Source organism: Falco rusticolus, chromosome 4, assembly GCF_015220075.1.
Source record: "Falco rusticolus isolate bFalRus1 chromosome 4, bFalRus1.pri, whole genome shotgun sequence".
NCBI classification, from domain to species: Eukaryota; Metazoa; Chordata; class Aves; order Falconiformes; family Falconidae; genus Falco; species Falco rusticolus.
In genome coordinates, this window is record NC_051190.1 from 93492515 (window position 1) to 93517339 (window position 24825).

At 40.7% G+C, this 24825-nt stretch overlaps 1 protein-coding gene across 2 annotated transcripts in view; it reads left to right on the forward strand.

Moving 5' to 3' along the window:
* BMPER (BMP binding endothelial regulator) overlaps nucleotides 1-24825 on the forward strand; it is a 145182-nt gene that overhangs the window by 67535 nt on the left and 52822 nt on the right. The window contains exons 7-11 of one of the 2 annotated variants that reach the window (XM_037387200.1): nucleotides 6621-6720; nucleotides 9933-10042; nucleotides 10650-10790; nucleotides 13039-13143; nucleotides 18643-18688. In XM_037387200.1, coding sequence (XP_037243097.1) covers nucleotides 6621-6720; nucleotides 9933-10042; nucleotides 10650-10790; nucleotides 13039-13143; nucleotides 18643-18688 — 502 coding nt within the window. The remainder of the gene's footprint in view (nucleotides 1-6620; nucleotides 6721-9932; nucleotides 10043-10649; nucleotides 10791-13038; nucleotides 13144-18642; nucleotides 18689-24825) is intronic. The other variant, XM_037387201.1, reaches the window with a different exon arrangement.

Genomic DNA, 24825 nt, shown 5'->3' on the forward strand with positions numbered 1-24825 from the left:
CTTAGGAAATCAGCCTGAAAGGGAAAAATCACACCGTGATTAAACCTTTCATGGCTTCCAGGTGAAGAGGGGCTATTTACAACATCACTTTCAACAGAGCCAAGAGCTCACTGCATAAGCCCTGGAGCCCAGAGGGTTTCTGGCTGTTCAGCTGCTCGACTCTGTAGCTAGGCTGGTGGGTCAGCAAGAGATTTGATTTCAGCCGGATTGTGAGGCCAGATGCAATATAATCCCAGCAATCCTTCTGCAAAGCGCTATTAGACAGGAGAAATATGACCAAGTGCTGGTTGCACTGAGTCCCCTGGCTGAGAGCAGAGCACCACCTGACCTTCCCCAAGGAGCCCTGCTGCAGTTCCAGCAACTGTGAAATTTTAGGAGCAGTGTCTCTGCCTGTGCATACTTAAAGCAAGCTACTGTGCAACCTAACATTTCATTTTCCAGAATGTTCCCTGTCACCCAAGGCCAAAAAATACACTGGTTCTCCACCTCCTCTTACAGGAGAGTTGGTGCAAATTGTGTTTCAAAACTTGAAAGAACCAGGACCAGCAGCTCCCCAGCAGTCCAGTTTCAAAGTGGAGAGCTATACCCCAGCACAGTGTACTTCACTCTCTAGGAGGATGCTGTGATATTTCAGCAAATGCAGCACACCACTTCCTTCTGGAAAAGAGAAAAATTCTTTCCTTCATCTAAGCAATTCCAGGAAATGTGGCTCTTGAGAAGAGGAATAGATGGCAAGACTGGATTGGCTTGGCACTTAAGACGAGTCACTTTGTACACATGGTATTTGGTTGATGGAAAGCATGACAGTATTTAGAAGCTTCATCCTACCATAAATTACTAACTAATGGATAATTTAGTTAATTCCTCTGCAGCTGGATACAACCACATACGGATTAACTTCCAAAAGAATGAGGTTCCTGGTTTTAGGTCAAGATGTTCTAACTGTGACACTTTGTAACCATGCTTGCAACTTGCTAGGAGCTTGGGGACATTAATTTACATTAATTATTACATTAACAATAAGTTACATTAATCAAGCTTTCTTATTAATACAGCTTGTTTATGACATAAAGAGTACACCTAACTACTTGTATCATAAGGATGCACATGGAGGAAGAGGTGTAGAGTCAAACTTTTACCTGCTAGAAACTGGTGGAGTTTTTAAGCCTCCTCTTGGCTGTATCAAGGAATGCTTTTGTAGCAGACTTGAGAGAAATCAATGGGAAACGATAGTTTAAGAATTGTGCCTTTGCTTTGCCCAGAGTTTTGCTCTAGAAATTTATTCATAAGAGTCTTTCATCTTATCATATGTAATCTATATACATTTTGGGTAATTTTTATAACATTTAAGACAGTAATTTGTATCCACACCGATCTGCATGATCTGGTATTAAAATGAAGGTGAGCTCTTTAGAGTATTTGCTGCCCATGTGGTTCTTAGGACACCACTTTAGACTGTCACTAGGACCGCTTTCTAAAGCCTTCCTATATCAGTGATATCTCAGCAAATAGGATTTGAGATCTAGATCGGCATTTAAAAATCTAACACACACGAGGCAGTATAAATACCTGCAGTTTTGAAATGAAGCTCAAGACTTCCCTATTCTGAATTTTATCCAATACTTTCCAAAGAGGCATTTTAAAATCCTAGTCTAGACAACAGATCACGGTGCAGGGATGTGGGAAGCTCTGGCTTGTCCGTCTGTCTGTTTGCTGAACTGATTGATGTGCTCTTTGCTTTTATGCTGAGAACTGTTTTACTACTTTGTGCATTTCCTAAAAACCTTCTCCCTCCCATGACCCTTTCAGGGAACTCTCACTGTATATGACACCACTGTTTCGGGGACCCTCAAATACTGTGTAAGGGTGAGGTTACTTCCAGAGGCTGTCTGCCACGCACTGTATCTGCATTCTTACATGAATCAGAGTGTCTTTCATTTGATTTGGGAGGGAACACCTATTTTATTTCCAGATTAAACCCACACTCTAAATACAGTGTCCTCTCATTTTTGTCCCTGAAGTCTACTTCCATGATACATGAGGGATTGTACAATTGATTGTAAACTCAAGGTATGGGTTTACAAGTGTGTGATTTCAGGAGCATTTTGAAGATGTTTGCATAGCACATGTTTCTGACCTCTTTTGTGTATTTAGCACATGTCTGGGAGTTTGTGGAAGTCTTTACTATCACACAGTAGTTAATATATTAGGCAGAATTCCTGTTGACCAACAACTGTATGCAAGCCCATACACTACCCAGTTTACGCAGGAAGCCTTACACACATCAGCGAATGTGGTGGAGTGAAATAGGAGTCCTAGTATGCTTTAATCTTTTTTTTTTCCAGACTGATAATATTCATCATTACATGGATCTCGAATGATATGTCTCTCTCTTTATCAGCAGATTTCTATTCATTGCCTTTATGCCATAGCTGTCACAAAAATTATAATGTCTCTTAATATGTCCATGGTGTCTGTAGTCACCTCCACTTGCACTAGAGCAGCTGAAGACAAACAGTCATAGAGTTTTGTTGTTTATTTGGCTTCTTTTGCACTGGCATGGGGCAGACTTGCTCAGTAGTGACCCTGTTGAACTTCCAAAGGTATTTGTCATGCTGGTGGTGTAAAATCTTTATTCATAGCTGGAGACATCCTTGAACATCTGTCTTAGTTCTTACAGCAACCCCTGCTGAGGTGACAGTATGTGTCTGACCTTGCTCTAAATATCTGGAATATGTATCCTGCAGTTGAGAGAAATGAAATTTTGATATTTCTTTATGGTTTGGTTTTGTTTTGTTTTGTTTTGTTCTTTCCTCTATAAGGATAGCCTCACTGGCGACAAATAAAACCTTTCACACTTCTTCTAGAATGAAAGTTAAAAGTAAATGCCTACAATCCACTGTGGGCTGAATCCTAATGCCAGAACTTAGACAAAATATTCTGCAAAATCAATGGAAATTTTACTTCTGTTGGAGGATTAGCAGAGTCTTTCAAGCACAAGGTGAACATAAGGCAAAACTAGGGAGGAATCTTTTTCAGATGATTTATAGTTTCACTAAAGCACAGAGATAAATCCTGAAAGTAATATGGAAAATGAGATGCCCACAAGAAACATGGTTCTTGATAATACTGAAGTTAACCTTTAGCATTAAATAACATACACATAAAATATTATTAAGTTTAGATATGCTCATTGTCAGTAGCAAACAAATTGGGAGTATGGAAACCTCTGTTCTGAGATTTCCTAAGTGCTTTCAAAATCTGCTTATGGCAAGGACAGCTCTGTTGTTGATGGTCACTGTTCTCACCCTAATGGTAGATGAAGCTCAAGGCTCTTGAAGATGAGTTGCAGCAGGCTGCCAGCCTTTGGAGAGTTTTTGGACAGACAGTTTTTTCTGCAGACATTTTTCCCTCCGTCTGCCCTAGCACACAGGCTGCATACGTGCTGTGCACCAGGCATGTGGGTAGCCTGCCCAGAAACTGCGCTCTGTCCCTCATCCAGTGTCTCCAGTGAAGTCAGCCACAGCCTGGATGGGCGCGTCTCTCAACTCTGCCAAGTTTCTTGTATCCTTATTGAACAGTGAAGTATCATAGTCAAGGTAGGAGCTTAGCAGAAGTGGATGGGCGGGTAGCTAGACCAGCTCGATGCTTTAATTTTAGGGGAGACTCATTATCTGTCTTTCTCAAAGATGGACCTTTCATGGGAGAGTTAGAGAGTGCTATTTCTCTTTTCCATCTCTTGAGGAAGCTGCTGAGATGAGACAACACCTCAGCCCATAACACCCTCTGAGCCGATGCCGGGGAGCCTCTTTCTCTGTTTTGCAGCTACAAAGTGGTGGCAGAAGTTTCAGCGGTTTTGTTTGTCTCTGAGGTGAAAAGTGAATCTTTTCATTGTAGGCTGTAGCTTTCTTACAAATCTGTTACCTCCAGAGGACTGTGGACTGCAGCAGCATCCCCTGATTAAGGCTTCACGTTAGCTATTGCTCAAGGATTTATTTGCTTAGCTCTTGAATAGCATTTCTCACAGGAAGCAGATGTCATTTGTACTTTATTGGTCTGTGCTGGCTTCCAGTTCAGGTTTGATTTTACTGGAAGGTGCTGCTTTGGACCTGGAATATTCTGGCTGCCTGGGAGATGTTATGCTTAACAGGGAAATGTGAGCTAAAAGCTGTAGATGTAATTGGGAGGTGGAGGAGGCAAGGTGTTTACTGTGCAGTTCCCACCCTGGCTTAGGCCATCCAGAGCCAATCTTTTTGCTCTCCAGAGTTATTTTTTCCCTTGATTTTTTTGTTGAACTTTTGTTGCACTGTTTTTTCTACACAGCTCTATTCCATGCAATTTAAAGCACTGGCAGCACTAGTTAATACTGCTTTGAAAGCTGGTATTCTGAATGCGTTGTGTGGTTTGAATTGCAATGACTGAGGCTTTTAAGAAAACAGGAATATTGTGTAGGTTTTGATATTTCCTTATAGTGCCCAATAAGCTCTCTGTCTAAGCTCTGTGGGGCAAGTGGAATTACTCTTATTTAAATGCTGCAGGTTGATTTGTTTCAGACTGTCTTTGAACTTGCACCCTAGCATGATATTCAAGCCTGGAAGCACCTATCTGGGACAGCAGCAAGTTAGATAATAGTTTGGTGTTAAAAAGCACTGCTACAGCTGGAAGCAGGAGTAGCAGTAGGCTAAAGAGAGAGATGCAACTATACTAGTTTGTTTTGTGCAGAGGAGAGGCCAATAGAAGAGGTAAAAAAGAAGGTATAAACAAAAGGCTGAAATGAAGAAATATTTTACATTATCCATGGCATTTTGTATTTTAAAAAATATCTGTACAACAGGCTGCAAAGGCAACGTCTCAATAACGTGCTAATCCTGAGCTTTGATTTAATCTGTCAGAGAACCCAGACTCCAGAGCAGTTCCACAGAGGCATAGGATATGTGAGTCTTAAATACAGAAGCAAGGTTGCAAGAAAGGACTGGTGGTTTATCTTCCACGGTTGTAACCCTGATCCTGTCACCAGGTTGTCTGAGGTCTCCATGCCCTACTTTCCCATTTGTTGAATTGTCACCGAAGTTTGAACTTTGTCTTCTCTTAGCCTTTTTCCCTGGGCTGAATGACGGCACTGCTTCAGAGAGCCCTCTTTGGTATTTTCTCTTTCATTCTGCACCTGTGTCTCCTCTCACAGAGCTATTCCCTGAGCATCATAAGGAACATCAGTGAAGAATTCATTTAGTTTTGTCAAGTTGCTGGTCTGACCCTTAATTTAGAGCAGTCATTTCAGCCTACAATAAACTCTGTGTTCCTGCATGCTGCAGTGAAAGAATTACGAGCAGTCCTTAGCCATGTGCATTCAGGATGCTTTGGTAGCCCCACGGGACAGGTACACTTCAGTGCCTGAAAACTCATTGTAGAATGGGGGTACAGTCAGTATGTTGTTTTCTGTATAATAGTGTTATGCAGGTCTGCCTGTGTGTAAAAGCTTTTACATGATTCACTGAGGCCATTAGGAGTGGAATGGCATACCATCATTTTAGGCACAGAGCTCTTCAAAATGAACGGCTTTTTCCATCTTTCCCCAGGGAGCCCTGAGAGGCATCCAGCGTGTAGGTGGGAGGAGACTGTTCATAAGTCTTCCATCACGGCATCCAGGAACACAAAGCTTATTGTTGGGATGAGCCTGCAGCTCTGAGTGATAAACAAGGCAGGCAGTTGGATGAAAAGGGCTGACTTCCCTTGTTGAGACAAAGGCAGACTGATTTTTAAAGTTTAACAACCTGGACCTCTCATAAGCATATGCATCACATGTTGGCAGAGGGTCCAGAGCTTAACACAGTATTCTATAAGCACAGTGAAGTAATCAGGCAACAGAGCAGAATGAGAACAAAGATCACTTGCCTGATTTAATCTTAGACGTACATATATTGTGCTTTCCTCTTTGCTGTGCTTTTTGCCTCTCTCTTTCTGATATTTATTGATACACTAGGATATATCCTGTCCAGGTTGCTTATTTTTTTCTGTTTTCCCCCCACATTCATTCTCAAAATTTCATATGCCCTCTTGGTTTTCAGTCTTCTGAAGAAAGCAGACCTTCCGGGTTTACATAGTTGGACTCTAAGGCTAACAAGAATGTGCTTTCTTAAGTGATTTTGGCTTATTTGGTTTCTGAGGTCACGAGCATAGTGGAAGAACACCTGCTCTCATCTTGCTTCAGCACTTAATCCCTGTCCCAGACAAGCCTAGAAGGGCATGGCACAGGAGGTGAAGAATAATGTAAAAAATTGCTCAATAACTTGTTTGAACATCCGGAAGGGTTCATGGATAATGATTTTATTCTCCCTGGTTTTCTCATATCCACCAAGAAATATTGTTTCTTCAGCTATTACATTCATTGCTTGAAGGAATTAAAAAATATGAATAATCCAAGGTCTCTGCAAGCAATATAGAAAGTGTTGAAGGACAGTTGTACACATTCCTTTTATGCCTGATGCAAGCAGAAATTTCTGTTGGCAAATACTGCTTTGGCTAAGGCTTTTCAAGTCTTGTTACCCGTCTGTGTGGGTGTGTGCATGTCTACTTGACATTTTGCTTTGTTTTTTTTTCTAACTGAGCCTATTTTCCTTCAGGGTGGAAGGACACAGTGCATCCAAGAAGTCTGCCCCATTCTTTCATGTCCCCAGCACCTCAGTCACATTCCTGCTGGACAGTGTTGCCCCAAATGCTTAGGTGAGTGGGTTTTTTTCCTGGGAATTTTGTAATTAATATGGTATGTTTCTGTGTAGCATCTCTTATACCAGTATTTTACAATACTGGTAAATTCTGGGAGGTGGAAGAGACAGTATTGCTGAGTGGAGTTTATAATCTACAGGTTTTAACAGGTACTCGGTGTCAGTGTGCAGGGTTGTGATGGGTGGTACTAAACAAGCACCTGCAGAGAAGCATTTGAACAGAGACTTGCTGGCTGGCTTAGAAAGACAAATATAGAGATGTTTCCCACCTTCACTGCATATTTTACAAAGAATGTTGAGGTGGGAGGAAATATTTTGCTGGAGTTTGCCACAAGAAAAAGGCCTCACCAGCTCATATTTTTATTCAAGTGTGCATTTGCATTCTTGTTTTTGAGGAAATGCAAGTCAGAGGAAACTTCTGGACTGAAACTGCATTCTTAGATGCTGTTTACAGAGAGGCCAGGGACCCAGGAGTCTGCTTCATGGTTGCCTTCTTAAGGTGGAATCACAGTTTCAGCCAGGAATATTTTCAATTACGTCTTTCCAACACATTTTAAAGGATTAAGTCACTGACCTCTAAGAAGGGCAAGTTCTTCCAAGCCATGCCAAGGAAGGCAGTGACTTATGACCTTATTTCGCTCTTCCCAAGTCCACAGATCCCACAGGTTAACATTCCTCAGCATGTATCCCTCTCATCCTACCAAGTACCTTAGTTTTAATTTGGTCTATGAAGTTGTAACTCACTCTGGAAAATTTTCAGAGCTGATAGCTCCCAGTTTTTCAAGAGAAACATTTTGTCCTTTTAACTATATCTTTACTAATACCCAAATCCTATTTCCAGAGCCAGGTTAGGGGAACAGAGAGGTCTAGCTTTGGAAACAGCAAGCCATAGAGAGTTCCAGCTTCTCATAATACTTCAACATTTTTAACTGCTTGAAACAAACCTGAATTTATTTAGTTAGTTAGTTATTTTGTAATTGAGGCATGCTATAGATAAATATCTGCCTGGAACATTTAACCACATCACCAGAGAGTAATACAGGAGAGGAATTAAATGGAGAGGAGAACAATCCAAACATCAAGCTTCTATTTTGGCTGAAGGCATTTTTCCTTTCCTTCTGTAAACTACGCTTGTCCTCTCTACTCTGTGCTTTCCCAACTGGGCCTTCACCTCCTTGATCTGGGCATTCAAAACCCAGCTTTAATTTTTCACTGCTTCATGGGGATTTTTCTACAGATTCTTTTTTTCCTCTTGGAAATGTCTGTAAATGCATTTACTATATAATAATGATTTCTATTTTATGTGGTCTTTGCTCTGAAGTATGTCATGTATCTGTGAATAGATAATGTCTCTTCACAGGGAAGTGTTGAAAGTTTTGGAGTGGAGGTAGAGCCAAGGGAGGTGTAGAACACTGCATGGCAATTGGGAAAGAGAAACACTTTCAGGGATGCTGAGGCATGGTTTTTAAAGTATCATATGGAGGACCTCCCTGCAATTGAATTCCTGATGCTCAGCATATATAGCTCAGAAGAATGATGTGGACTCTACTGGGACTTGAGTTATTAGTTTAGCTAGTGTTTGTGAGCCAGAAAAGCTGACCATTAAGCCAATATCTTTACCACCACGTCTTTTAAAGTGGTAGCTCCTTTCTCAGTGTTTTTTTTACCAGCTATTTGAACCGGGTTGGCCACCTGGAATTGTGCTGGGTGGTTTGCAAGGCATGGCAAGAGGCTGTAAGACAGAACTGGGCTTTTGTTCACTTGTTGATGTAAGTTATGCAATTGAAGTCCTGGCCCCACATATAGCAATAGAAGTGTTATTACAGGCAGGACTACAGCTAGGCTTTGCCCATAAGTGATGCACGTATGTAGACCAGTTCCTTTTAGGGCTACTGAGCATCCTCAACTGATTTCATATGTCAGTCCTGCAAGACAAATTAAACCTTTTCAGAAAGATGCACATAAAAGGAAGGCTGGTTGTGCAAGCACAGATTAGTCCAAGGTAGTTAATTTGCAAGAGAGAGATGTTCAAATTGTCTTTAACTGAACAATAGCAATTATTTCTTAACTTCTGTTTAATAGTTAATTTAACATTAATTTGTAAAAACTCAATGCTAATCCAATGGATTTTGTTGTGTGCATATCCTTTTTTTTTGCTTGTATCTCAAAGTAAAATGGAACCATTATCTTTTAAGCTGTTCTACAGCTACTTACAGTGGCCATTCCCTACCTTGGAATTGATGCCTATTTAACATCAGACCTCAGAAATTATAAGCTGGGAGACTGGCAGCCACTCATAAAATAACTTATTAGCTGGCTGCCACCAAGAGTAAACAAGGGAGGGTATTCAAAACCAGGAAGATAAATACAGTGTTTTTATGAAGAGCTCATGTTCATGTGTCATAACGGTCACTTGTGTAAAATAACCTGCTGGGAAAGAAGCTGAGGAATAACAAAAGCTTGCAGAACTGCCAAGTGTGTTGCAGCTTGGATTTGAAAGTGCTTGCAGGATTGCAGGACTTCAGGAAGGATTTGATATTGGTGCTGCCTTCCCTGTGTAGTGTTCTAAACCTTGCCTCACTCCCATGAAACCCAAATATTTTATGGGTTATGGAAACTAAATATCTTGTGTTGCCCTCAATCTGCTCATAAACGATGCAAATGCATGTATTTCTTGCAGCCTTGTGTAAAAACAGTACACCAAGCTATCTTAAAGAGACCAGACAACACCTGTGGCTTTTTTGCATCAGTGTCACTGATTTGCTTTAGTTTGGCTGCTGTGAACCCCTGAGGTAGATACACTAAAACCAGTTAAGGCTGCTTTATTTGATAAGTTATTGCATTAAGTTAAAGGCTGTTTAAACTAGTCTAAGTGTACCTACCCTAAGAGTTTGCAGTGCTTAGCTTTTATGCCTTTAGCTGCACTGTGCACTTTATGGTGAGAAGGAGAAGTAAGATTTTTGCAATATAAGCATGCCATAAATCATATTTATTTTCCCTCCCACGGTAGAATTTGTACAGATGAATGTGTGCTAGAAGAACAGTCAACTGTTAAAAGTACCTATTTTTTTCACACCAAAATGGAAATACATAGCAAATGACACATTGCACATTAATTTGGTCTGGTGACAATAAGCCCTACTATTCTTGTTGACGATATGGCATCTTTTCAACCACATTCTGTTTCTATTACTGTTTATTTATATTCAGGACAGAGGAAAGTGTTTGACCTCCCATTTGGAAGCTGCCTCTTTCACAGCAACGTGTACGATAACGAATCCTCATTTATTTATGACAATTGCACAATGTGTACATGTAAGGTAAGTCCATAATTGCTTTGGTATTGTGTGCTGCTGGTTCTCTGGCTTAGCAGTAGTTTGTAGGCTGTGGAACTGTAAGCCCCAATACTGTTCTTCTTTGGCATCTTGTGTGGTCCTTGAGAATCTGATCTGAAGAGCACTTGCACTAGGAAAGTTTAAAAAGTTACTGACTGCCGCAGCTGAGACATGGCACCTGACTGTGTGATGCAAAATGAAGTTACTCAGATTGCATGATCCTCCTTAAGTTTGCATTACGGTGCAAGATTTTCTAAATGGTGAATTACCACGTCTCTGCTGAAAGGCAGTGATTTCTTTCACTGTGACCACTTGCACTTTTGCATCTAGGCAGAAAAATTAGCGTCACCAAATCAGTCAGATTTTGCAGGCCAACAGAAGTAAGAGCTGGGCTTTAGCCTCACAAACCATGGAAGATTCCATAAATCTGGTAAATAATTTTTATTTTCTCTGAGCTGACCTGTTCACAGCAGCTGGGCCATAGCTTGGGCGGATGCAGTAACTGAGCAAGCAGAAATGTTATGGTAGGGACACACAAGAACACAGACATCTTGGTGACGATTTAATGATTTCCTTTTGTCCTTTTGCCTAGGATTCAACAGTGCTGTGTAAGAAGAGGTGCTTACTTCCCGGTGAATGCAATAAAAAAAAAGACCACTGCTGCAAGGAGTGTGTCTCCTATATCTTTCCTGAGGAAGTGAAAGTGTGCAAGTTTGGCAATAAGATCTTCCAGGTAAAGTGTCAGGTGGCTCAAGAATAGATGCCATTGTAACAGCTGAAACAACACGAGTTTACTGTAAATTAGTATTGTGGCTTTTTTAGCAGAATCCTCACCAACCTGGTTGATGATGGAACAACTCAGAGCCAAAGTTTTTCAAAATTTGCCATCTGCTGGGGTTTTTTTTGTGAGTTAGTGTAAATTCTGTTGATACACAGCAGTTAAAGATAAGTTGCTCCTTCATGTGACATGTTTTCTCCTTCTCTGCTTGCAGAGATTCAAGCTGCTGTTTCATGACAAGTAATGCATTTTTAGTAAGAGGTAGTAATGCTCTGCTTTCCCAAACAAACACTGAAATTCATGGAGAAGATATTCTGAGTAGTACATAGGCTTTATCTGCTGATCCAGAGTCTCTTCCACAGCTGAGCCAAGAGGAGCTTTGTGGAGTTCATCTTGGCTGCAAGTTACACATCTTGATTTACTACATTTCATGTCTCTGCTAAGGACAGCACCCCTGACATCTTATATGTAATAACTGTTATCTCCTGCACTCTCACCCAATGTTTTCAAATCACAAGGGATTCCCTGCAGAACACTTCTGCTATTGCTGAGACCCTGTTTGTTTTTCCAAGTGGTGCGGCTTTTTTCACACTGGGTCAGAAAAAGATTCTGTCACCTCCTGGGCCATCTGTGAATTAAGAGACCCTTGAATCAGATCAAATGTTAAATCCTTTGCAAATACTTGGTTTGCTCAGCCAGAATTGCTTTCCATTTATTCCATCTTTTGTGTACATAGCCAAAGTGTTTATTCTGGAAATTACATGTGAACGTACTGTATGCTGAGACTATACTCCATCTGATTGGCACTTTCACACTGGTGCTATTGTGCTTCAGGAACAAATGCCTGCTTCTTAGGCACCCAACTAAAATATTCTGCTTCTTGTGAAGATTTTATTATATTACTAAGTATTATATGGAGTGAGAAAAAGTAACGAGACAGTACACCCATTTCTGGCCTTGTGTGCAAAAAGGCAAATCCAGCATCGCTCTGTCGAAGTTAATGGTCTAACACAGGTAGGACGGGCACAGCGAATGTGTTTTTGTACTCCTGCGCAAAAACAGCTGTGAGACGAAAAAATCAAGGTAGCTGCATGCAGTCAGCTGGGATATATTCTGTTACCGTAGCAGTCATTAGAGGCCCACAAGAACATGTGCTCCATCAGGAACACCAGGCAATTGTAACATGGCCTGGAAACAAAAGGCAGGGGAGAGACACGGCCTTCGACCAAGCACGCTGTGCTGAATAAGTTAGGCTCCTTGGTATTTCAGATTTAGTCTGTTTTTCTCCCTGGTCAGAACGTCATGTTGAGGTGGGCACATAATTGTTCACAGCTGTCTGGTTGGACTGCCTGTTCCTGTCAGGTCTATCCTCACCCTTCTTTCATAGCAGCCCTCTAAACAGAAAACATGCACGTTTTGGCTCTAAGCGGGCTAGCACAAGACTGTAAGTGGGTGAGACAGAATGTTTTAGGAACCACACTTGGCAAACGCAACACTGTAAAAAGGATCCAGGGCAGTTCCACAAGCAATCCTTCCCAAGTAAGTGGGGACAAGACTATGAGGCATATTTTGCTCTGCACCTAATACTTTAAGAGCAATATGTAGACTGTCTTACCTGCTTTGCATTGGAGAAGTTCCACACTGTCTTCTAAACATTTTCAGATGTTTAGCATATCAAGTATCTATGAAAATGCTGTAAGTAATCTAAATTAGAATTCATTTTTCAGCCATTCCTGTCCTAAGTCAAAATGATGCTGCATCTGGGAATAAATTCACTATATGCTGACATCTTAATCAAATACTTTCACGTGCAACAACTTAAAGACGTCACTCAACCCAATGAAGCAGGTTTTTCTAATTATGTGAGCTTAAATGAAAATTCGTGGTAGGTGTGATCACATCTCAGACACATACTGGAGAGAAAACAATGCAAATAATCAGGACACTGCAAATATGCAAATATGATTTGGTTAGCCTTGGAAAAATTAATTTCTGACCTAGAGGACCAAAGGGAAGAAAACCTGGCTGAATTTGATCTTTGTCTTTAATCTGACTGGCCATGGACAGACACCTCAAAATAATTTAGACTAAACAATGACACAGTGCCAACAGGGAAAGTCATCCTTTCTTGTGCAATGATACATTGCTGAAATAGCTTCCTGTTGCCACCCCAGCTGATACTATATCATGTTCCCTCTTGCAGGATGGAGAGATGTGGTCCTCTGTGAACTGCACCATCTGTGCTTGTGTGAAAGGCAAGACAGAGTGTCGCAAGAAACAGTGCATTCCAGTCAGCAGCTGTCCTCAAGTGAGTTTTTTAAAAGAACAGAGCTTTCTTCTCTTTTTTTCTCCACCATTATCTTTTTCAGTGTTTCTTGGAAGTGTGGGCATGGCACTGGGAAATGCAGACTGGAAAGCAGGGATCCTCTGGCATATTAATTTAAGCTGATGTTCCCCAAGTATGCTACTGCTACCTTGAATACAGGCTTCCCACCGCTTACCTTGCTCTGAAGGCTCTGTGCTTCTTTTCTCCTCCTCCCTTTCACTTTCTTTGTGCTGAGTATCTGCACTGGAACATCTCTTTCACATATTTAATAGCTTTATAGAGTGGTGAGATGACTATGTTAATATTTTGAGAGCATGTATATTGTCGAGGCAAGCCACAGGAAGTTGTTGTACTTGCATTTCTCAGTGCATATGAACCTTAATACTTGGTTGAAAATGTAAATTAGACAAAGCAATGCAAATTGATTTCAATCAAGCGATGCCACTTTCTCTAAGGTTGCAGCCTGAGTATTTTGTATTTGAAAATCTGAAAAGAACCCAAGGAGTGGTGTAATTGTAACTTTACCTAATTGCTTCAAAAATCAGCATGACTTGAAACCTTAAGCTAAAGTCAGCCTTGGTTTCTTGGATTTCTGTAACTGACAAATTATTTTGTTTTAATTGCTTAAGCTTTCAGAAGAGGGAGCTCTAAATAGCACACCATGTAGGGGCAGATCTTTGAACAGAACTGCGTAAGAGAAAGCCAAGTCGTTAGCATTACACCTCAGTGTTTCCTTCGCCATCCTGGAAGCCAGTGGGGAAAACATGAGTCACAGACACCTAGGTTTTAAATGACAAACTCTAGTTTGTAAAATTTTATACGTGTAAACTTCTGACAGCCAGAAGCAGTGGTAGAATAGAGAGTCTGTACCTTGGTGTTCCCTGTTATGCTGTGACGGTGGGCTGCTAGAGCGATGCTTGCATCCTCAGAAGAGGGGACATCCTTCTCCTGTCACCGTGGCACTCACTGCAGAGGGCAGTTCTCCTGTTAATGGGCCTCACATGAGATGTTGCATACCTCTAACCAAGTGTGAACTAATAGAGCTGCTCTGGGAACCTGATGTGGCTTGTGGCAGTCAGGTTTGCTCCATTCAGGCCATTCACAGTATAAGCAGGAGGTGGAAGCTTAGACTCCTAAGATGTCTCCAAATTATTTGTTAGCTGAGAACCTGGCACACCTTGCATCTCATTTATATTTTCCCTGTGCTGATGCGTTTCAGAACTTTAAGATGCTTCCGAGACTAAATAACTAATATGACTTAATATAGATCTTGAGTGAAATACACCACTTCAGCAGTACACATATATATAAATTTGAGCATTGAAATGATCAGTTGAAGTGGTTTCTGAAATTAAAATAGTAGTGGGCAAAAATTCACCATCCACAGTCCTGTGGCAGCATAACCGAAAGACGAATGCAGTCAGTGCTGCTATGCAATCTGCTCCAAGGTTAATGTGAAGTCCTAAATAGCCCTGGATGTCTGGGTTGCGTCCTCAGACAAGGTCCAGTTCCTCAGGGGTGAAAAGACCAGTTTTGTTACCCTGCATCACCATTACCTCCAGTATCTAACCAGTCACCCTGCTCCCCTCCATAAAACGGAGTTGACAGCCAGCTGCATGCAAACCCACCCTCCTCCACAGGTACACATTATATTCTGCTCTTTCTAAAGCTAAATTGGAAGGACAAACAGGCGAAAGAATTTATTCTTTGAGATTTATTTTCCTATTCCACGTGGGTATCAAGTAATTTTAAAGCAAAATGTGTATGCTAATGGATTTAAATCTTCTAATTTTCATCTGTGCTCTGCTCTCTTTGATAAAGTATCCTGTCACAAAACTATAAACATTAATTAAGCAAACCACATTATTCAAGATAAAGATATACTAGTGATTCTGATACTGAAAGTCTGGATATCATGCATAGAGTTATGCTGCTGTCTCTGCAGACTGTAGGGATGTGAACTCCATTTCTTTTCTCTCTTCACAATATTTCTGGCAGTAAGCGATCTCTACTGACTGCTGAAGACTGCTGTGGAATAAAATGCTTTTCAGTGTCCCTCAGGGTGTCGAGGCAGATAAAGTTATCTTATTAAAGCTGTGTTACGATACACACAACTGAGTGTGAGAGGATTGAAGATTCACAAGGAACTTACAATATTATTCCTTGACTTAAATGCTTTACCATGCAGTCTTAATACTCTTTGCATGGCGTTGTGTGTGCGGTTTTTTGCTTTGTTTTTTTTTTTTTTTTTAATGGAATATTATTTAATTGATCAATATAGATTTTGGTCAATTATTTCTTGATAGGTTGGGTTTCAAAGCAGTAATTCTGCAGAAATTTCCAATACCATGCAACCATTTGTATTATTCAATGTGCTGGCAGCAGGCTGACGTATTTTCTAAGACTGTTTCTGCCATTTCTTTCATTTTCTTCATAGGGCTAGGCACATTTTTCTGTTTCTTTTATTCTTTTCTTTTTGGAGCAGTTAACCCTGAATCAGTAACTACAGGAAGTGTCTTTCTTAGCTTCTTTTCATCTGCAGTGGAGGCAATACATCTCGCTTCTGTCAAATTTATAGTAAAATCGGTCCTCCTTGGGCTTCTAGTGAGCCTTGTGGCTTGTGGTTTCTGTTTCTTACTTTCTGACCACTGACTCCACGTATATATCCCCTCTCTCAGTTACCTGAAGTTTCAGCCTGCAAGGTGTGGTACACACTGGCCCCCATCCAGCAAAGCTATTAAGCATGTGTCCAGTCCTGCTGAAGGTAGTAGGCCCTCCATGTGTGCTTAAACTTAAACACATGCTTGAATACTTTATAGAAAGGGAGTAATCTCAACACATGGCAAGACTGAGTTTCAGAGACCCTTTAGACCTTTTCTTACCTAATTTGCTATTCACTTGCCCTAGCTAGCCCTGCTCCAGCCTCTTTCTTGCCTTGTGCCATCTCCTTTCCAATTACCCTTCCTTATCATTTTCCACCTCACCTCCTCTCCTTATGCCTTTGCATTCCCCACTAACAATGCAAGCCTGTGGTAGTGGTCAGTGGTCATGGACATGTCTCTTTTTGTACTGATAAGAGGAGACCCTGGTGAATTTTACAGCATACAGCCTTCTCTGAGTTCCAGGGCTGTGCAACATTTAATAGAATTAAATTCACGGCATGTGAAGACATTTGCAGAGTTCGATTTTGTGGGTAAATTTTGAACCCGTGAACTTCAAGTGAGTTGAAAATTTATTCAGAACACGTTCTCCCATCTCTAGCACAGACTGCATTTAATGTTATACACATCTGTTATTATTACAAACAAAAAGTTGCTGTTTTTACTCTAGTGCCAAATGAGGAACAAAAAAACAACAGCTGTTGCTATTGCACAACCAAACAACCCCTTCCCCCCACAATTAGTCTTGCCTTAAAAAAATAGAAAATAAAAACCTCAGACATAAAATTGAAAACCTCATAAAAAAGAAGAAAAATCCCCCAAAATAAATAGACTCAAATGTGGTCTGCTTATAAATATTCATAGGGAAAAATGGGATCACATCACTTAGCCCACTCCTAAGGGAACCCTGAATGCTAACGAACTCTTGCAGCACATGTTAGCAATAATGGGTTTCCTTATTCTACAAGACAAAAACAGGATCTCAGGCCAACATGGTGGCTCAAGTAACCAGCCTCAGCAGGCTGCTTTGGAGATTCCAATTTCACTTGAATTCTTGCCACTTCCAGCTCGGCTGATGATTTCAACTCTTACTGAAACGGAGAGGTAAGGCTGTGCAGTGTAGTGTGTGGCATTCAGCTGCACGTCTTCTGTTCATACAAATATGTGTTGCCAAGCTCCCTATTTCTGTGCAGTTTTAACGGTTCCTCCTTTAAAGGATTTTGTCCTAGCAGGTGCTTGGTACGTCTCCCTGTTGCAGCCTGGTCCTCAGGTGTTCTATTTGCTCTGGGGCCTGGTGGTCACACAAATATCTAAGCACTGCCCACACTGCCATAGAAACCGATCCAGCCCTTTTCTCATGTCCAGATGTGCCTCGGGTCTGTCCACATGCAGTTGTACATTCAAAGACAAGCTTACAGTGAACTTCGGTGCCTTGTGGGTGATGAGCCCAAGGACACTCATCACCAGGCTCTCATTCATGCCGTCTGGGTACATCAGGCACAAGCAGGACAGAGTGCGCTCTGCTCCAGTCTGCCAGCAGATACTTGCAGCTCATTTCTCCCCATGCACATTGTCAGAGCTTGGCAGTGCTGTAGGCAGAAAGCAAAGCACACAGCAATAGGCTTGCTGCCTGTGCTCACTTCCCCACTCTCTGCATAGACCTGCCGCCTATCTCTTGTCTGTTTTCATGAGCTTTTCTGCACCGTCGTGTGGGCAGAATAGCACAGCTCCATTTGCTCACTCTTGCTGGCTGCTCCTTGCTCACCTGCTTGGTGGGGAACCGAAGCAGTGGTCCCACAAAGGGGACTTCCTCTGTGTTCAGCTACTGTTAGAGCAAACAGTCAGTGCTGGAGAGGAGCACAGCTCCATATGCCTCTTCCTACCCTGTATGGGAATGCAGGTGAGCTCCAACAGTACCACAAGTTCTGTTATAATCCGTGCCAGTTGTGTTTGGAAAAACACATTGTTCAGTCTGAAATTTTGCAGGCTTATCCTCTAGCTTGATGGTTAGCTTTAGGGAATTTAAGTAAAATCAAATAGAGCGCCTTTTAATTTGATGATGACTAAAAAGGAGCATGAATGTACATACACAGAGGTATGCCTCCTGCTTCTGGCCAGCCTTGTACAAGACACAACCATTAATAAAGTTGATGTGGGCCAAATGATAGATAAAGACTCAAACCTTTTGACCATATTACTATGAGAAGACCAAATTGTTTGCTTTTAGATGTTGCACATCCTTGGATGCATGCCCGTTTACTTCACTGGGGAGACTGGTCTGTGCTTGGTAATATGATTTGGTGAGAGGTACCACAAGATCTAACTGTGAAAGAAATCTGGTCAAACTAGATCTCTACCCATGCCTCCTTTCCTTCTTCCTTTTTGTAGGAAAAGTGAATGATTTGGGGCGAATTGTGGGAGTGTGTGTGGAGCAGATTGCCTCTGTGTGGCCACTAAAAGGGTGTACATAGGAAATGTATGTATTTTGGGAGGTGCACAAGAAGGTAGTGATCTTGTTAACTCAATGACTAGTCTGCTTTCGATATCCGTGAATACATGAGTCCAAAACAGTCTCACACTCTCTCTAAAGAGAGAAGTGGTAACAGAGAACCCTTTTAGTATTTCATTTCTTATACGACTGCCAGGAAGCTCTTTGAATAGTTCTGTCTGTTTTTAGCACCTGATATTTGAAGCTGTAACCAGGGCATTGAGTTCAAACACAACCTGAACTATTTTCAAAAGCTTATCCAGCCTTACAACATGACACAGTCATTGCTTCAAAACCTTTTTCATTAAATCAGCCTGTCTTTCTCCCAATTAGGGTAAAATCCTGAACAGAAAAGGATGCTGTCCTATTTGCACTGAAAGTAAGTTCTTTCTTCACATTCTTTAAATTCTTTTTTATTCTTTCAGAGAAAACAAATATAGTAGAAGTATGTTTGCTTTTTCTGCCTTCTTTTTAGAGGTGGCTAAAGGGCAGGTGATTATTGCTGGCCACAGATTTTGCCTCCTATAAATCTGTAAATTTAGAATCAAATGCCTGAGTACTTTGTTTTCATTTTATTTTATTTTTTCCAAATGACACTATTTTTGTCAAATCTGAGGTGCTGCTTTTTGAAGGATATAGTTGGCCTGTGAAATTTATAGGTAATAAAATAAGCAAATGAATAGAGTTGTAACTTTTAGGACTGGGTACCTTTTATACCTGCCCAGCCCAGCTATGTGTAGATATAATCCCACATCTTTGCAGATGAATTGTGAGAGTTAAAAAAGGGTGTCAGAAATCTGAGATACAGTCTGGGGCAGCAGTGGAAAGTACAATAGAAAGGTGTCTTTCTGTCTGTGTGATGTTTAGCTCAACCATCACCTTTTTATCCCTTTACTCTTCACTTTAGGAATGATCAACTTTATGATATCACTTGTGTTCTCTCCTAATCGGCAAAGCACTTAAATACTTATCTTTAAACTTGTCCTATTTAAATCAACAGGGAGACCTGTCTTCACTGAAGTTGACAGGACACAATTACTTATTTCCTTCATGACATGTTTAAGTATTTTACCAAATAGGGACAGACTGCTAAAATGGGGGTTTATGATTTATAGGAAGGCTTCTGAAAGAAGGAACAGGTTTTTAGGAGAGTGTTTCCTATTCTTTTGTTTAAAATCAAATTGGTTTTGCTGATCAGCCCAGTTCTGGGTACTCTTGGCTTTCACAGATTCCATATGCTAAATACCTGTTTTTCCACTCTGCAGCTCAAGTATTTTGAAACATGTAACTTGTGACAAAATAAATCTAGTTTGCAAGTCTTCAGTATCAAAATGAAATTAAATACAAGTGGCAGCCTCAGAAACACTTGAAATAATACTGAGCAGAGGGAGAAATGAAAGAGGATTCAACTGACCAGCAGTTGATTTCATGTTAGCTCAGCTTCAAGGGAGAATAAATTTGCATAGACCCCTGCTCGCACATGACATGTCATTAGTGTCACAAATTTATCAATCTCTGTCTTGCTTCTGTTCTTATATTTCAGTCTCATTTAACCATTCTCACGTGTTCTTTTGTAACATGAGAGGGTGAGGAACATAATGGGGCCAGCCATTCCCTCAAAGCACTGGAGACTCTCTACTGTATGGGGTCAGAAAGAAGACAGTACAGTGACTCCTTCAGAAATGCTGCCAGAGAATGATGACTTGTAAAAATTGTTTCATGGGACAAAGAGGCAAAACCCAGATTTCTTCAAAGTAAAAATAACTCGCCTAGGAACCAGGTTACCTAAAATGACAGAACTTCTTGATGATATAAGAAGGGAATGGTCATGACTACAAGACATGAAATTAAGGGCCGCTTATTGTTACTTGTCCTCCTGCCATGCAGACCTACGAAAAGCATGGCTCCATCTTCCCAATAACCTCCTTCTAGGTACTGGCAGACAGCTCTTAGGTCTCCCTGAAGCCTTCAGAATAAAAACCCCTTATTCCCTTAGCCTCTTCTTATGGGTCCTGTCTGCACTGCCCTGGCTGTATGTGAGGCTGGGAGGCTCATGGCATCATCCTGCAGTGGCACGCTTTTCTGCTGCACATGAAAGAGAAGCGTCCTTTTTTTGGAGAGGTGTCTCGCTGTGGACCCATTTAGTATTTGGAGAGCTGATGCTGAGCTGACTCTAAGCTCTTATGATTAAAAGACTGTTCATAGCTTTTATCAGGTAATGTAATCAGAAAGCTTAAATACCCACTGTCATACAGCAGTGGTGGCTCTCACTAGCTGTTCTAACATTAACGTTTTAACAGTTGCCATTTGCAAGGAACTAATTCCACCTTTCTGCCAGAAGTGCTGTAAATCTCATCATGACGTAAGACAGGCAAAAGGCAAAAGGATTTCAGTGATGATCACTATCTCAGATAGTTATTAGAAACCCTGCTAATTCAGCCAATTTCTGATGAGATAAGATGTACATTTACATCCCTTTCCCTCACCCACCCACTCATGTTGAACCTCTCTCCACATATTAACACACCAAACGTTTCTGGCGGTACAGCAGATATTAATTTTCCAAAGTAAAAACAACATAGGAGGTACAAGAACATACTGTACACAGGAGAGCTTTGAGTGCCGTTTAAATGCAGCCAATTTCTATGAAATGGGTCAAAAACAGTCATGTTGTTAAAGGATACACTTTAAACTGGAAAAAAAATATCAAAGGATTATTTTCAAAGTAGTTTGTTACAGAGAGAAAAAGTACCTCGTCTCCTAAAGGGTTGGAGAGTCTCTTTTGTCTACTGTTGCTGAAGTTAACTATGGTTAGTTTTGGCATGTTGCTGCTTAAGCTCCATGGCTGGCGTACAGTTATCACTAATTAAACACAGTGGTCATACCAGTGGAAAATTCAACAGTTTAGTTTATGCTGCTGTAAAAATGTAATGAAATGTACTCTTTTGGGCTTGATCTAGAAAAATCACCACTGACGTCAATTCCATAAATTAGTAATCCTATGTTAGACCACGGTCATTTTCATATGAAAAAAAGAAAACACTAAACCTGAGTTCAAATAACATTAACAGGCTGCCCTAAACCCCAGACAAAGATGGGAATTTGCAGTGGAGGTTAAATCTTTGTTCTTGGCAAAAAAAAAGAGTTGATAGGCCTTGCTGAAATTGCAGCATGCAGTACGAAAGCTTCCTACTGCAGCTGTGTAGATGTATTTCAGTCATGATCAATAATCCTAACACAGTCTTACCCAAGTCATTGTGAGGCTTTATGGATGAAGTTTTTTCAAAGTGGACTGCAATCATCTAGGTCTAGCAGTAGGCATGATTAATTTCGCAGTAAAGGCCTCTTTTGGGGCAGAAAATTTTGTTCATCGCAAATCATTCTGCAGCTTTTTTAGTTGACCAAATGACCAATGGAGCTAAACCAAATTCAAGGGCATATGGACGCAGCCTTAGGCGTAAAAGGTTGGTACTTTTACCTGGTCCTGCATTCTTTGTATGTGTTTTTAGAGAAATACTGTAAAAAGTGCTGACTCTCCAAAGAAAAGAAAAGAAAAAAAAAAAAAAAAGAAGAAGAAAAAAGGTGGGGTTATGCATTGTAGGTACCGGTGAGAGCAAAGAGTGGGACTGAAGGACCACATAGGACCCTGCTGGTCCTGTTTTTTGTGTTATTTCCTTGCCATGGAGAAAAACATCAACAAAAAGGCTGCAATTGTTTATTCATAATGGAATGCTGTTCATTATTTACCTCCTCAGACTTTTCAGCTGTGATGGTCTACTGTATAAATATGTATTTGGACAAATTGGAATAGCTTCTTTGTTTATGAAATAGACCATAAAGACTCCTGTGGACTTTTTGACACCACACCTTGTAACATGTATTATATCAAGCTGCACTATGCAGCAGTTATGAGGAAAGTACTCTATGGCTATGCATTTTTAACAGAAAAACTAATGAAATTCTATTATGCGTGTTCTGTAGCTAGTTTTCAAAAGTTAATAATGTGTTCTGTTTGATTTAGGGCTTAATTCAGCATATGGGCTAATTGCATTCAAAGTTTCAGTTTATTTTGAAAAAGCTGAGATCTTTTTGAATTATAGATGTACAACCAGAACACCCTTAACTGGTAAACTTGTATTTTTTCCTCCCTCTCTTTACTTAGAAAGTGTCCAAACCAATTTTAGTTATAATTTAAAGTATATTTTTCTTGGCCACTCTTAACTACCTACAAGCCCAGAAGAGTGTGACCAGACATCTGGACATCTTGGACTTCAATTGACTGCTCTGATCTCCTGAAAAAATAAAACAAGCTATTCCATGAGCACCAGAGCTAACACAGCCTGGTTTCCTATGGATTTGTGTCCCATTTCCTTTATATCCCAACAAATAATAAACCCAGCTAGAGACAATATATCCTCTGGCTGCTCTGGAGCTACAAGTGTGCTAACTGCCCAGCCAATATGCTCTGCTCTCTGGCTGGTCGGGATGTGTGTGCTGATGGTCTGTCTGGCCGCCACCAAGCAGTGTATCTATCTCGCCTTTCTAGGAAGGGTAGATACTGTCGAGGGGGTGTGTGTTGGGCGGGAGGAGGCATTGGGTGGAAGGCAGAAAGATACTCTGTGGCAAGCACTTATTTCAACAATTTGTTGGTACCTTTACTCAGCATACTACTGACTAGAAATGAGTTGTCTTTCAGACTGTTATGCTTCTGTATTAGGCAAAACAGGTCGTGGTTTCATAAACTTTTCTTTCCTTATAACAGTATGTTAAAAATCTGGGAATCCTAAAATATTCTTTTCTTTGCTGTTGCTTTTTCAGCTTTCTTTGTACAGATAAAAGTGTTTTCAGAAATGGTATTCCTTGCCCAAAGTTACCTTCCTTGTTACCTTTTCTAATGAAAGTCATTATTTTATTTGAATTAGGCACATGATTTGTAAATGCAAGGAAAACATGCCAAGAGTTCTATAGTATTCACTTTAGCACCTAAATACTATTATTATTAGTTTGCAAGTAAGCTGTAGAGCCTTAGGTGGGAGCTGAGCAAACTGCATGAATCATACATGTAGTTTAAGATTGTTAAATGTAAAAGCGTCCGTATTTAAAAGTCCATATTTAGTTGCTTAAAAAACAAATGTGAAAACTGCTGAGCTCCCAAAAGCTTTTATGAAAGCCAGAAGTTTTGAATACTGATTTGGGAGCCTAAATGAAGGATTTCCAAAAGAGGTTTAGAGGTGTTTGCAGCCAGCTCCCAATAATGTCTAATCAGAGGTGAGTGCCTAAGGTGCTTTGAAAATCACAGTCTCCTGAACATAGCTCTGAAAAATCTATGATTTTCAGGGACAGAGAGGGAATGGGTATATTTGCCTTGATGTGTATGTGTAGATGAGTAAAAGATAGCAAAGAACATGAATGCCAGATTCAAAACAAGCAAGAGGCAGTGGTCTTCATGTGTTTTGCCCAAGGATGTTGTGGATGTTAAAAACATTTTTGGGTTCAAGGGGAGACTTGGCAAATTCACAGAAAAGAAGTCTGTCAAAGGTTAATCAATGAAGAGATACCACGTCTAGCTCAGAAAGTCCCTAAAATGAAAATAGCTCAATCCTGACAGAGTCTTAGAAGGAGGTATTGTATATAATTGCCCTTTTCTAACTCTACCCTAGACAGCTGGTAGAGACAAGGAGTATCTGCAATAAGCCAAGAAAATTCACTGTAGGAAAAAAAAAAAAAAAAAGGAAGGCTCTTCACCTATGACCCTATATGCCTCGTTAGCCCAAGCTTGTAAAATCCGTATTCCGGTGTTGGAGAATGCAGCTTTGGTGAGGCAGCAACACCTCTCCATCCGTTATGCCCCAACAGAGGAGCAAGTCACACACGATCCTAAGTAGAGAACTGGTACTTCCAATAGATTTCAAAAACAGCCAAGCAGAAAGACTGGTTTGTTTCAGAAGGAAGGGGGGGTGGGGGGTGGGGGGGTGGGGAAGAAAAGAAAGAGAAAAAAAAAGCAGCAAACCATAAACCATGCTGTGATTGAAAGCTCCCAGAAGGAAATAAACAACCCAAAACCTAAAAATGGCAGGAGCTCTTTACATGTTGCCTGTCTTTTGCAGCCTTGTTACACCCAGTATTTAAGGTTTATTTCTAGGCCAGCCAGTTCTTCCTACTGGCAGTGCCTGAGTTACTGCACACACTCTTGCAGGGTGCGGACTTTTTTTTTTTTTAAACACCACAATTTTAGCAAACCTTTCAAGAATGTTTTACACAGTGATATCAGAGAATCAATTATTCAGGCTGGTTTTAGGTAGATTTTCCCTCCTCCATTTCCTCGGTTATTAAAGAAAACAGTGAAATTTGGATCAGACATTCAGCTATCCAGTCCAAAATACATTCTTTTTTTATGTTAACTGCACTGCATCAAGTTGACATATGATGTGACACGATGTAACATAACATAAACCAACATTACTCTGTATAACACATTAGAAATTAAAAAAAAATATTTCCTTTGGATCCCATTGG